The sequence below is a fragment of the Acanthaster planci genome, linkage group LG05 (assembly GCF_054643075.1).
Source record: "Acanthaster planci isolate LZ-2023a linkage group LG05, COTS_SCS, whole genome shotgun sequence".
Lineage (NCBI taxonomy): Eukaryota > Metazoa > Echinodermata > Asteroidea > Valvatida > Acanthasteridae > Acanthaster > Acanthaster planci.
In genome coordinates, this window is record NC_141781.1 from 10,526,908 (window position 1) to 10,541,510 (window position 14,603).

The following is a 14,603-nucleotide window of genomic DNA, read 5'->3' on the forward strand; positions in this document are numbered from 1 at the left end:
ATTGAACCTTTAAAAAAAAAACAACATTGGCAAAGATCATGATGAAAAAGCTTATTTCATTTTGTATACCATAATGTTTTATACAATAATATATATTGTTGCTCATTTATAAATCAATTTTCCACAGAGTTGAAAGGTGTCCTGATGTATCAGTAATTGTACCATAACATTCCCTCATAAAACCCACCTCATTTTCTCTACTCTTCTTGAACACAATTAGATGTTTTTTTGCCGGATTCATATACTCTCTAAAGAGGAGGCCACTTGAAATATCAAACCCAAATTACTTCAACAAGATTTTACCCAAAGAGATAAGGCTTGGTTTCGTCGGGATGCCGAGCAAGGGGGTGCAAGTATGGCCGCACCCGTTGAAGCAGCAGATCAGATTCTCCGATCCGCAGTCAGAGTCGGCCGAGCATTCCTCCGCGCAGAGGCCTACGTCTGTCACCAGCGGGCACTCACTGAAGTTGTTGACTGTGGAGAGAAGGGCGAGTGCCATGAGAAGGACACCCGGCACGGATGCAGTGAGATTTACAATCAGGGACTGCTAGGTGATCGTGGAGTGTGTGCAGAAGGGCACACGTAATTCAGATGGGGGGATAGGGCTCATAGGGCCTTGTGTACCAGGCAAACTTAAACTGACTCAAGAAATCAAAAGTGTACAGTCCAGAACATGTACGAGGTACTACTTTAAAAACAAGGAGTATCCAGCCACTGAAGCTTGATTATTTTAGCAGAATCTACTGCTTTTCGTTCACATCATTAAACTGTACCCTCCTGGAAGGTTAGGAAACTTTTGCAGGTTTTAAGAACTAGTAAAGCTAAATGACTATCATTTCACACAGGTCTTGACGCACCTTGGAAGTTTAAGAAAAATATAATGTGCCACTTAAACACCATGGATTTTTAGAAGGATTCAAAGGACGTATGGAGTTAAAAGTTATCAGTTATCACTATTAAAAAAAATTAAAAACATCTTCTTTTAAATGACTGACTGAGGACAAAATGTGAAGTTTAAAGGAAAACATAAAGCACCGCACACCAAGGTTTCTCCTGGTGCTTACCGGCTGGATCATAAGCAGGCATGCAGGTGTTGCCACAGCCGTTGGTGCAACATTTCTGGTCCCCTTCACAATCACTGTCACTGCTGCACTCTTGGCTGCAGATGCCAATGGTGCCCAAGTCAACCATTGGACATGCACCTGGCTTGGGAGCTAGTGCAGAGAATAAAAGGAAAAAAATAAGATACTGTCAGAGTAAGGTGCTTTTCAGTGAATAATCTAAAGGTAAGTTGCTATATAGGTGTCTTCAAAATGGAAGCCAATATCAGTAGTGAAAATATTCTTTTTGTCTTGTATGGAGAAACTTACAATGGGGGAGGGGGAATAACACTCTTTACCTTGAGGCTCAATTGGCTCCACTGGGCCAACTGGTTCCACAGGGCCAACCAGCTCTGCAAAAACACAAAGGAACAGAAGCAGAATGGTGGATCAGTGGGGGCGGCCAGGGTAATGGTATCATTGCATTTGTGACCAGATCTCACAACTTAAATCTACTTTTTTACCCAAAAAGATTTACTTTATGTCAGAATGTTGAAAGCTAGGTTTCTGCTTGAAGCATCACTCAGTTTGGTATCCAGACATATGTGATAATTTTGTATGCAACGAGCATTCAAGATTAAAAATGTGCTAGATTCCTTAAACGCCTATAATTCAAAACTGACTGTCAATTTCTGATTAATTTTGTAAAGTTGAGTCACATTTTCCTATTCAAAACAAATCCTCCTCTTTGTGTTTAAATTCACTGGGGAGTTCCCAAGACCTTTAAAGCTGAATAAGGTTTTTCATGGCAATGAATGGGGAGAGGTTTCCATCATAAGGAAAATAAAAATATCTGGAACTGCAAAACTGTCACTATCCATAAAAAAATCCAAGTATCACATAGCTGCATCTGGGGGATGAAGACGCTTGGATGATCTCACACAACAAATGATCTCCAAGCTCAAGAAAATGCAATTTGTGTAGCAAGAATACTGGAACCAGCCAGGGAAATGTATATTAGGATGTGTTAAGAAATCATTTTAACATGCATACCGATTGGATCCACGCAAGTTTTTCCACAGCCGTTGCTGCAGCATTTCTGATCACCAGAACAGCCGCTATCATCGTTACATTCTTGGACACAGATACCAACGCTGCCAGGCTCAACCACAGGGCACTGGCCAGGCTTAGGTTCTTGAGGAGGAGCTGTGTGGCGAAAAAATACAAGCAGGGAAAAGGAAAGTTGAACCAAAGCATTCAGATTACAGATTTCTGACCCACTTCCACTGACAATGAGATGGGTATACTCCTGATGATCTACACAATCTAAAACCTAAAATTGCTAAAATGCTCATACTCCAAAAGCTTAAGAAGAAGTCACCTGTGTGGCAGAACAGTACCAGCATGGCAGATCTACTGCTATTACAAAGTGATTTTAACATGCATACCGATTGGATCCACGCAAGTTCTTCCACACCCATTGCTGCAGCATTTCTGATCACCAGAACAGCCGCTATCATCGTTACATTCTTGGACACAGATACCAACGCTGCCAGGCTCGACCACAGGGCACTGGCCAGGCTTGGGTTCTTGAGGAGGAGCTGTGTGGCAAAAAGATACAAGCAGGGAAAAGGGAAGCTGAACTAAAGCATACAGATTACAGATTTCTGACCCATTTGCACTGAAAATGAATATTCATTACTCCTGGTGCTCATAAACAATTCTAAACTCAAATTGCTAAAACTTCTGTACTCCAAAGCTAAGTAGAATTTGTCCGTGTGGCAGAAAAGTTAGGCAAGACAAATCTTTTACTGTTACAAAGTCATTTTAACATGCATACCCATTGGATCCATGCAAGTTCTTCCACAGCCATTGCTACAGCATTTCTGATCACCAGAACAGCCGCTATCATCGTTACATTCTTGGACACAGATACCAACGCTGCCAGGCTCAACCACAGGGCACTGGCCAGGCTTGGGTTCTTTGGGAGGAGCTGTGTGGAGAGAATATATAAGCAGGAGAAATATGGTGAAGCGCAGCAAGCTGTAACACAGTTGGCAACTGTTTTCAATGAGTGGGCTGAAACCATTGATAGGCCTAGCCCACCCCGTATCGATGCGGTTTTCTTGGACTGGTCAAAGGCCTTTGACCGAGTGAGTCACGAAATTCTGCTAGAAAGACTGCATAAATATGGAGTTTGTGGGTCGGCTCTTTATTGGTTTCAATCTTATCTGACTGGTCGACAGCAACGTGTTCAATTTCAGGGTGTTCATTCATCTTGGATTACAGTGGGTTCAGGTGTGCCACAGGGCTCGGTCCTTGGACGGCTCCTTTTTAACGTCTTTGCTTTCGACCTGCCTTTTTGTGTTAGGTTACAAATGAGACGGTATGGGGACAACATGGTGCTCCATAGGGTCATTCATAATAGAAATGATGAAACAATTCTACAAAATGACAATTGGTGTGCACTGGCCAAAACGAAACTTAATGCTGAGAAATGCAAGCTGATGTCAATCTCTCGTTCTAGCTCACCTAAACCAACTTATACCAATGGACCACACATTCTTCAAGCAGTTGGTCAATATAAATATCTAGGTGTTGTAATTTCTCGAAATTTATCATGGAAACGGCAAACTATGCAGTAGTGTGTAAGGCTAACAGGATGAACAGTTTTGTTCGAAGAATAGTCAAAAGTAGAGATCCAGCTGTGATGGTTAAACTGCATTGTGCCCTTGTCAGACCAATTATTGAGCATGCTGCCCCAGTTTGGTGCCCAAGTTCTGTCTCTGAACAGAGCTCGCTGGAAAGAGTACAGAGAAGGTTTACTTGGTGTTGTCTCGGTCTTCCATGCAGATGTATACATATCAAAAACAAGAATAATATCGAGTATTCCGAGTGGTGCACCAAGCTGGGTTTGCCATTCTTGATGAACAGACTGAAATTTCTTTCCATCTCCTTTGTAGCTAAATGTCTGTCCAGTAAATTTGATATTCCTATCCTGAACTATCTCACCCTCAATACTCGACATCTCGACATCTCAACCAGGTTAAATTCGGTCATTTGCAATCTCAAACTAACGCCTTCCATCAATCTTTGTCCTATTTCCTCGAATCTGGGACTCTTTGGATCTTGAAACTGATAATAGTATCCTGTACGGCACGACTCCTTTCCTGACTAATCTTAAAAAACACTACTTTTGATTGAACTCATATTGATATCTTCTGTATGTCGATCTATTGTCCATTGTTATTCATTTATTTATTATAGTTCTTGTATGTAGCGGCCATTTTGTCAATGTATTATAGATCATTCCAAATGCAATACATGTTATATGAATTTTTAGGCTTTTTATTTATTTATGTGTAATTTAAATGACTCCCAACTTTATGTGGTTATTGTTCATATATATGTCCCTGTTTATATGGTACATTGTATTTTCTGCATATTTCCAATCTTCTCTTCAGCTCAGCTTCATCGATTCTTTCCCTCCGTGGTCAACCCCCCCTTTTTTTAATTCCATGTGGTTTGTGTTCTCTCCCTCGGTTCTTTGTTTAGGCCTACACAGCTTGCTCCAGAGTTCTGTTTATTATTCCCCCTCCCTTTGTGTTTCCCCACTCTGCCTTATTTGTTTGTGAGTCCCACTTTTGCCCAACCTAGTAACTGTTAACATTTTAGGAGAGCCTCTAGACAGCGATTAAGTTCGGTTTTTGGCAATCCTTCGGGGTGTTATCAGGTTGGTTTTTTTTAGATCTGTTTGTGGTGCTATTCCTAATTTGTGTTTCAGTGTATTTATGTGTTTTTCCCTGAGAAATAATAAATAAATAAACAAAAGCATTTCTTTGTAATTGTTCCCACTATTACTTGTGTCTGGTCCTGTGCATGATTTTATGTTCTGGTGTTGTGATGGTGTTGTGATGGTCTCGAGTTCAGCACTGTGACAATTCCAAAGCCTGCAATTTAAACCTGAGAGCACTTCTCCTCTGTGGCATAAAGGTTAATTCAGGCGCAACCCATGGATCACAGAATGAAAAAAGTAAGAACAATTCGTACTGAGTGGATCCATGCAAGTTCTTCCACAGCCATTGCTGCAGCATTTCTGATCACCAGAACAGCCGCTATCATCGTTACATTCTTGGACACAGATACCAACGCTGCCAGGCTCAACCACGGGGCACTGGCCAGGCTTGGGTTCTTGAGGAGGACCTGTGTGGCGAAAAGATACAAGCAGGAAAAGGGAAGCTGAACTAAAGCATTCAGATTACAGATTTCTGACCCACTTCCGCTGACAATGACAATGAGATTGGTATTGTTTCTGATGATCTATACAATCCCAAACTTAAATTGCTAAAACGTTCTAACTCCAAAGAATTCACTATGTGGCAAAACACTTAAGCAAGACAAATTTAATGCTATTACAAAATTACTTTAAAATGCATACCAACTGGATCCACACAAGTTTTTCCACAGCCGTTGGAACAGCATTTCTGATCACCAGTACATCCACTATCATCGTTACATTCTTGGACACAGATACCAACGCTGCCAGGCTCGACCACGGGGCACTGGCCAGGCTTGGGTTCTTGAGGAGGAGCTGTGTGGCGAAAACATACAGGCAGGGAAAAGGAAAGCTGAACTAAAGCATTCAGATTACAGATTTCTGACCCACTTCCCCTGACAATGAGATATTCATTACTCCTGGTGCTCATAAACAATTCTAAACTCAAATTGCTAAAACTTCTGTACTCCACAGCTTAAGTAGAATTTGTCCGTGTGGCAGAAAAGTTAGGCAAGACAAATCTTTTACTATTACAAAGTCATTTTAACATGCATACCGATTGGATCCATGCAAGTTCTTCCACAGCCATTGCTACAGCATTTCTGATCACCAGAACAGCCGCTATCATCATTACATTCTTGGACACAGATACCAAAGCCACCAGGCTCAACCACAGGGCACTGGCCAGGCTTGGGTTCTTGAGGAGGAGCTGTGTGGCGAAAACATACAAGCAGGGAAAAGGAAAGCTGAACTAAAGCATACAGATTACAGATTTCTGACCCACTTCCTATGACAATGAGATTGGTATTGTTTTCGATGATCTATACAATCCAAAACTTAAATTGTTAAAACTTTCCAACTCCAAAGAATTCACTATGTGGCAAAACACTTAAGCAAGACAAATTTAATGTTATTACAAAATTACTTTAAAATGCATACCAACTGGATCCACACAAGTTTTTCCACAGCCGTTGGAACAGCATTTCTGATCACCAGTACATCCACTATCATCGTTACATTCTTGGACACAGATACCAACGCTGCCAGGCTCAACCATGGGGCACTGTCCTGGCTTGGGCGGGCTGGGAGAGGCTGCATAATGAGAATATATACAAATAGGGGAAAGAAAGTCAAAGAAAGTTAAACTAAACCAGGCAGATGGCTGATTTCTGAGCCACTTGCACTGCCAATGAGATATGAATTGTCCTGATGGTCAATAAATTGAAACTTGATGTTGCTCGAATGTACGTCAAAACTTACGACGAATTCACCTGTGTGGCAGAACAGTTGAAGCAAGACAAATCTCATACTGTTTATAAGAAATCTCATTTAAAACATGCATACTGATTGGATCCATGCAGGTTCTTCCACAGCCACTGGTACAACATTTCTGATCACCAGCACAACTGCTATCGTCGTTACATTCTTGGACACATATACCAAAGCCACCAGATTCCACAACTGGGCACTCTCCGGGCTTGGGCGGGCTGGGAGGGGCTGTGTGGCGAGAGGATTTTAAAGCGCACATTAAACTACAGAACTATGGGAGAAAACAAGACCGAACTGAACACTTTTTTGTAGAAAGGAACAGATAATTTCACTGACACAAAATTTTAATGTGTCACTGCACAGGACACGCTGAATGAAAAATGTCCAGATTACATTGTGTGAGAGATTCAAAGGATTTTGATGAGTACATTACACAATGGTATGAAATTTAGCATTAGTATGACAACTAGCTTTAAGGAACTGTGAAGCTTGGGAGCATTAACACAAAGGTGCATCGTTTTTTATCAGCACAGAGCACCTTTGCCAAAGAAACACACACTAGGTATATTACAGGGTTATCTCTCGTCAGAGATGATTAATTATGTGAGAAGACTCCACTCCAATTTAAACATACGGGAGACAGGAAGTGTGCACAAGCGACTGTCGCACAACATATCGCAGCACTTCATGGGGCCTTCACAGTCATTGTCCTCCGTGCATTCGATGACAGCAGCAAAGGAGAAACAAGACAGGCCCGGATCGAGGACTGGGCACTGGCCGGGCTTAACAGGAGCTGTGCATGCACAGAGAAAGTCTGGTGGTTAGAACCAAGTGCAATATAGAGTGGGTTTGGACCAAGAACTGTATGGTCAACCACATTTTTTATGATGGTCTGACTATAGTATGGAGACCAGTCAACAGACAATGTGTGCATCACTGATTGATTATGCGACAGGTGTATTGTAATACACAAGGAGCTAGGGCCAGATGGTTTTGCAATCATTCTTAACAACAGTTTGACTTCAATTCCCTTCCATTGTTTTATTAATATAGGCCCAGGTATTCCAGTAATTCACTGATGGCTGACCAACAGTTCTCAACTGAACTCACTCACAAAAATGGGACTGACGATGAAACATCAACGCCTCTTCAGACTTTCGATGCTTCGGATACTGAAACAAACACTGCTACATGAACCAATCAGAGTCAATGTTCTCAATCTGAACAACAATTTGAACAACTTCTTGTGAACCATGTCCAAGTATTACAATGAAAACAGCGCATCATTGCTATCTGATTGCAGATGAACAACAAATTAGAATTTGGATGGGCTTAAAATGGAGATAATCCGAGTCCTGTGAATCTGAAAAGGCTTCAAGTGTTAACAATTGTTAAAGATGAGTTCAACCATGAAGTGAGAAATAGAGAAAGATGGGATGTGCTAGATGATCCATTAGTGAAGACAATGAGCCCTTTCCAACACCGGAAGAGAATTGTCTGTAGTTGACAGAAATGTTAGAAACATTTGGATTAAGTGATTACAGGGGACCGGCAAAGAGATCGACACAGATTGTGGGATCCCAAGCTTACCCTTGAAATGGATACAACCACACAGTGGGAGTATTTAACGTATGGCATGGCAGGAAACATGTGCGGCAGTGGGGTATCTAGGGCTTGGGTGGGAGGTGTGGCTAAATGAATTTTTGTCAAATACAATTGTCCAAATTGTTTTATCTCTGGATGAACCCCCAATAGAAAGGTGCAAGTGCCATTCTTAAATGCTTGTGCTTTCAATGCCTAAAATGAAAATAGACATGTTTCAAAAGGAACTTCCTCCCCCTAAACAGATCTTCCTCTGCCTTCCCCTTCACCCCTCTCCTGCTGGATATGTCGCCAATGACGGCCACCAATGTATACACAAGAAATGCGAATGAGTGATCGGATGACTTCCAGCCAAATAGTCCGACGTACGTATCAACGGCTCCATGCACTGCCTCCCGCAGCCGTTGGAACAGCACTTCTGGCTTCCCAGGCAGCTCTGGTCACTGTTGCACAGTTCTACGCAGATTGCAAAGAAGCCCTGCACTAGGGCGGGGCACTCACCTGGCTTGGGTTGGGCTACGGGCAGAAAAGCCATTAATTTGCAGCAATACGACTACAATGTCAGCTTAAAGGGTTTTTTCTCAGTATTATTTAGTAATGATCAAAATCGGCAAGTTTGTTGCTTACATTAAGAGGCATGGAGCTAATGAAATTTTAGAGGTCACAGGGTTGAAGTTAACAGGCAATGCACTTGATGCTTCATGCTCTCATTTTGAGACTCCAGCATTGTAGTCAAATTTACAGAAAGTCTCTGCAAGTCCGTGCATGTTCATCACGAGGCCACCACAAAACAACCAGTCAAGTCAAGTCACAAATGGAACTGTGACAAAAGCATTCCTTTGACTTTGTTCACGGTCTAGTAAAAGGACTTATAATGGGACCTGTGATGAGTGACAGACTCCACTGCAATGCTGAGAGACTCAGGTGAAACTGTACGTCTGTACATTTCATACACGGTTCATTCTAGGCATGGTCACTAAATGTAATTTTAGTGAAATGAAATCCAAACATTATGTAGACAATGTGGTTACACTATTAGCCACACTGCTTCCACACTGCAAAGTTGAATCAGTCAGTTGTGAAGGTCCTGTCACTTCTATCACAACAAAGGACTCCGACCTTAAATTTGACTCTTCTTCTTATTAAACCCCCCCCTCAAAATGAAAATCAGTGTCTTACCTGGCTCTGGCTCAGGCTGGGGCTCAACTGGCCCAACATCTATGGCTGCCATACACTCATAGCCGCAGCCATTGCTGCAACACCGCTCCCCCTTGGCACAGTCGTAGTCGTACTGGCAGAAGTTGGCACAGGGACCCACAGCCAACTCGGGCAGTAGGGGGCACTGACCCGGGTCAGGTGCTATTTGAGGTCATAGAAACATGGACGGGAAACTGGCCATTATGAACTCAGTACTCTCTGATGTAAAACATGACAGTGCAAACAAAACATTTTATGACTCGCATAAGTCATTTTCTTCAGTTGGTCTGACTTCAACTGACTGATCGGAGTGTACATTTTCTGCTCAATCAACGCAGAGTATTGTCTACTGGTAGCATTCACATCTCTAAATCAGTTTCAAGAACTTCTTTCTCTATGATCTCCATATCACTGAGCTTGTCAAAATTCAGCTTTTGGAATTTCCACACCACTGTTTGTTTCTGTTTTGTATTTTTTTTTCCAAAGCACATTGCTACACATTGTCCAGATATCTTATCTAACGTTTGCTGTTTAAAGGTAAATGAAGTGACTTACGCAGAGGTTCCACGATAACTGCGTAGGTACAGACGCGTCCGCAACCAGTGAAGCAGCAGATGTTGTCTGCCTCGCAGTCCGAGTCCTCCACGCATTCTTCCGGGCAGGTACCCACTTCCGTCATTGGTGGGCACTCACCGTAATTATGCACTGCCAAGATAGCGTAATCAAAGTTGGCTTCACTGCTTGCATTTTAATCAGTTACACCATTGGATACATGTACGATGCCAGCGATGCTGCTGGTCACTTTGTGGTTGTAATTAATACAAGCGTGAAAATGTGTTTGACAGCGTGCCAAAGTATGTCACGTTCTATGGGGATGGTCTTAGTATCCGGAGCAACGGAGGGTACAGAAATGATTGCTCTGACAAACCTACCGATGGGGTTGTACGCCGGCATGCACTGTTGGCCACAGCCATTGCTGCAACACTTTTGGTCAAGGGGGCAGGAGTAGTCGTCGAAGCACTCGTTCACGCAGGCACCGGCCATCGTCGTCATGTCCACTATCGGGCATAGGCCAACCTTGGGCTTATCTGGATGCAGTGTTAAGCAGGAGAGGTTGTACTAACCAGCACTGGCGTATTTCATTTTCATTGAGGGTTTGAGAAAAGACCAGCGAACTGATTGCTTTATGATCTAAATATGAGAGTTTCAAACTAAACAACTGTATGGAAATGGGTTGGCCAAGTAATTCTCTCTTGCCACCTAGTGGCAGATCCCATCCAAGCTGACCTATGTGTAGGGACAATCGGTCCCAACCTGATTCAATGGCCTCCTCTTCCACCTCTGAAACTAGACTTATTTTCATGTCCTCTCTCCAGAGATTTTCTTGGGCTTGTTAACTGCAATGCCATTGCTACTTTTGGAGAATCGTGAAGTACTGCGTGCAAAAACTCAACTTCATTTACGTCACAGATTGGCTTCTACAGTGCCATTGCTGTCATGTGCCACATTGTGGGGGAATTTTAAAGGAGAGGTCCCAAGAACATGAGGTTCAAACTTCTGTTGCCAAATTCAACTCAAGTAGGAAAGAATCTGTCACATCACTGCTTTCTATCAACTCAAACGACTTAGAATACTAGTCAGAGTGAGCATATACTCTAGTTTAAACTGGTCTTAGAAAAAATGGCATTTGCAGGATCTTACAACCTGCAAGGTTCTTTGATAGAGTGAAAAAAAAAATGCACTTCAAACATAACCAAGAAAATGTCCGCAGATGTGAAGAAAATTTAGGATGGCAAGGTAAAATTCTGGGAGGTTAGAAGTCAGACTTTTGTGCATAACAAAGCAAGCATCTTAACTTCTGTTCCAATCTTCAATTGGAATACAAAACAAAAACCAAAAAAAGTTGGGATTCGCTATGAACAAGTCCAGCTTAATATAAAAAACCACAAGGGTGGCAAGACTTACTGGGTGGCAGGATGGGATCCACCATTCCCATTGGCAAGACACAGATGGAGTTGCAGCCGTCTTCGCAGCACTTCATTGACCCCTCGCAGTTGTAGTCATAGTAACACTCGGTCACAACTTGGTCATAGTCACAGTTCAAGTTCTCTCCAGGGAGGACAGGGGGGCAGGTCCCCTCCTTTGGCTCTACAAATTTCATGGGAGGGGGGAGGAAGGAAAACTATCGGTCTGTTCACAAAGACAAAGGACTTTTCCTTATCAGTTGTTCGTCCTCAAAGGTTGGTAATGGTTCCACTTGTTAACCTTCATGATGTGATCAAACTGTGATGAAAATCTTTATTTGTGCCCTGTCACAAATATGAACCACTCACATTTTTGGCCTTAAAGTAAGACTCGTCCTTTTTACAGAAACAACAAAAAATAGAACTTGAATAACTGTTTACATACAGCCCCAAATGATACTGCAATGAAGTAACTCATGTGAAGCAAAACTTTGGTACATTGACGCTACTGAACCACAATTTTTCACCCGTTGGAGGACTGACCATATTTGGGTTAATGCACTGGCCCTGCCATAGAATAATTAAAGTATTCTCTTCTTCTATATACTGAAGACAATATTATGGTCAAGCCCAAGTCAAATGCAATAACGACAACGGTGGGTGACTTTAAGTCTGAGCCTTAAGTTGAAAAACACCCAAAAGAATCTCACATAATCAAGAGCAGTTAGTCCTTTCCATGGATTAATCATCTTTACTCGCTATCACGAGGCTGAATTACGAGGGATGCAACTCCAACATAGTCAAGCTAGACAATGCATAATTGACCGCAGGGCACAGGAAGACAGTTGATTTATACGGAAGGGGGAAAACTGCAGAACCCAGAGAAAAGCCCTTGCGGCACAGGAAAGAACCTAGGAACAACTCTGCTCATGTGTGACCTAGGCCAGGAATTGAACTGAAGACAACAATGGTGAGAGGCGAGGCATGCGCTTCACACATGAGCCATCCGTACCACCCTGGAAGGCTACTACTTCAATCACACAACAAAGTTGACAGCTAACTGCTGTCTTGCAACTAGACCCTTCCTCTTCCTCCCATCCCTGAAAAAAATGGAAGTAGCCACTTATTACAAAAATGACAGAGTCTAGTACCTGGAGGCTCCTCGAGGGTGAAGGGCGTGCACTGGAAGCCACACCCATTGAAGCAGCAGAGGCGGTTACCAGGGCAGTCGGCATCATCCCCAAGACACTCCCGCTCACAGGGGCCATTATCATCAATGTAGGGCAGGCACTGGCCCATCTTCACACCTGGAGATAGGAAAATGTGCTGCTTCAAATGGGAGGTCTTTGAGAACACTTGGATGGTAGCGTAAAAAAAAGAATCAGTGCCTGTACTTGGCCTATGAGAGGACCGACAGGATACGCAATGCCTTTCCCTTGGTGCCACAGTTAAACAAGAACTTAATGCACTGGGATGCAAGACAATTCTAGCATTGCTAACACACTGGAAGGCACCACTCAAGCCAAAAAAAGTTGTACATTAGAGGCTCACAAATCAAGAAGTAGCCAAAATAGGAGAAATGAAACGTTTTCTCATAGTACAGATTGTCCTCTACATAATCCAAAAGACTGAGACTCACATTGCACGCCAGAAAATGTCACATAACTGTATCGGTTTATCACGGAAAGTGGGCAGTAACAGTTGAATGATCCACTTGAATGGTGTCAGGAAGGGCCCCATGCATCTCACCTGGGTACTTCTTGGGGATGATGGGGGGCACACCACGAGGGATGGACCCACAGACTTGCGTGCACTCCTCCACGGTCGCAAACCTGTTGACGTTTCCCCCGCAGCCGCCGTAGATGAACTGCTCGCACTCTCCCGTTCCAGGAATGTAGCCAAACATAGGCATGTAGGCCTCACACATGCCCGACATCAGTGGCAGCTTGCAAAGCTCTGGATTGCATGAAGACGAAAGGAACGGCCTGACTTACCCAAATGATTACACCCGGAATCTCAAAATCTGAACGGCTGCAGAGAATCTCCTTAAAGAAATCCATCACTGATGGTTTGTAATTTTATTCAAAAAACTTAGAGCATTTTGTTACAGTTTAAACAAACGCATGAATTTCTATTCAGTTTCAACTTTTTTTCCTCAAAGGGTTGGGCCTTTGAAACAAAGTCAGTTATGAAAGTGCATGGATACATTGACGAGTTTGTCTTTTCCAAAACCTGTCACAGACGACCATATGTGTGCAGTTCTATGAATCTGCTTGGCACAACTAATGTTATATGCATAAGAATCGTTCCGTTCTATTCCAGAGTATGATTTCAGTTTCACGTTCTCTGCCGTGTGCTGATTTTTTAAACTTAACAAGACCCTGGATGACCATGCAACCACCAAGTTTCTTGAGTATCAAGAACACAAGGTGGCAAACATGTAACTCACTATACACACTCTGTAACCATGGCAATATTTGTTGACCTCTTGCAACAAAACAGACAGGGCAAATCGCATTACCTGGTAAAGGCACTTCATCGGGAGAAACCACAATAGCTAGCTCTCCACACTGCTGCATACACTCTTCCCGAGTGTCAAACCTGTTCTGGTTGCCGTCACAGCCGCCGTATATGAACTCCTCGCAAGTTTGGGATTCTGGCACGTATCCAAACTTCGGAAAGTAGCCACGGCACTGGCCTGTTTCTAGTGGAAGCCGGCAGATAGCTGAAATATTAAAGAAGAAATAAAGAAATTAATGAAATGGAAGAACATGAGAGTTGCAGTCATTAAACTCAGCAGCAACAAATTGAGAAAAGCATCCATCACCATTTATTCCCATGTGGTTCTACAAAGACAAATGAAAAACTTGCACAATGACTTTTGATTGGTTAAGCTATAGTTAACTACTGTCATTGTTCCAACTTGCCCACATTTCGGAACCACATTCATGCGTCTCCTTGAGAGTTTTTTGCTTCATCCTTACCAGAGGTGTTAACGATGGGCTGGAGTGGTTCAGCCGGTCCAACCATCGGATCGCCACCCCCGACGGAGGGTTGGTCTTCGCAGGCCTTCCGGCAGGCATCCATTGTGTCAAAGCGGTTGTCATTGCCGTGGCAGCCTCCATAGATGAACTCCTCACATGCTGCTGTCCCAACGTTGAAGCCGAACTTGCGGAACCGTCCTCGGCATCGGCCAGTCACCAGGGGTAGGCTGCAGCGTCCTGGATGGTCTAATGATTGAAAGGCAGAGTGAAG

General features: G+C 43.1%; 1 protein-coding gene across 8 annotated transcripts in view; it reads right to left on the reverse strand.

The window, feature by feature from the left end:
- LOC110982623 (uncharacterized) overlaps positions 1–14,603 on the reverse strand; it is a 64,534-nt gene that overhangs the window by 5,881 nt on the left and 44,050 nt on the right. For 4 of the 8 annotated variants that reach the window (XM_087136620.1, XM_087136619.1, XM_087136621.1 and 1 more), the window contains 21 exons: positions 14,333–14,578; positions 13,870–14,073; positions 13,098–13,304; positions 12,500–12,655; positions 11,350–11,532; positions 10,317–10,472; positions 9,940–10,089; positions 9,367–9,546; positions 8,557–8,703; positions 7,220–7,378; positions 6,661–6,813; positions 6,256–6,408; positions 5,873–6,025; positions 5,479–5,631; positions 5,091–5,243; positions 2,881–3,033; positions 2,489–2,641; positions 2,094–2,246; positions 1,400–1,453; positions 1,065–1,214; positions 304–474 (listed from right to left, as the gene is read on the reverse strand). In XM_087136620.1, coding sequence (XP_086992746.1) covers positions 304–474; positions 1,065–1,214; positions 1,400–1,453; positions 2,094–2,246; positions 2,489–2,641; positions 2,881–3,033; positions 5,091–5,243; positions 5,479–5,631; positions 5,873–6,025; positions 6,256–6,408; positions 6,661–6,813; positions 7,220–7,378; positions 8,557–8,703; positions 9,367–9,546; positions 9,940–10,089; positions 10,317–10,472; positions 11,350–11,532; positions 12,500–12,655; positions 13,098–13,304; positions 13,870–14,073; positions 14,333–14,578 — 3,387 coding nt within the window. The remainder of the gene's footprint in view (positions 1–303; positions 475–1,064; positions 1,215–1,399; positions 1,454–2,093; positions 2,247–2,488; positions 2,642–2,880; positions 3,034–5,090; positions 5,244–5,478; positions 5,632–5,872; positions 6,026–6,255; positions 6,409–6,660; positions 6,814–7,219; positions 7,379–8,556; positions 8,704–9,366; positions 9,547–9,939; positions 10,090–10,316; positions 10,473–11,349; positions 11,533–12,499; positions 12,656–13,097; positions 13,305–13,869; positions 14,074–14,332; positions 14,579–14,603) is intronic. The other 4 variants (XM_087136623.1, XM_087136622.1, XM_087136624.1 and 1 more) reach the window with 4 other exon arrangements.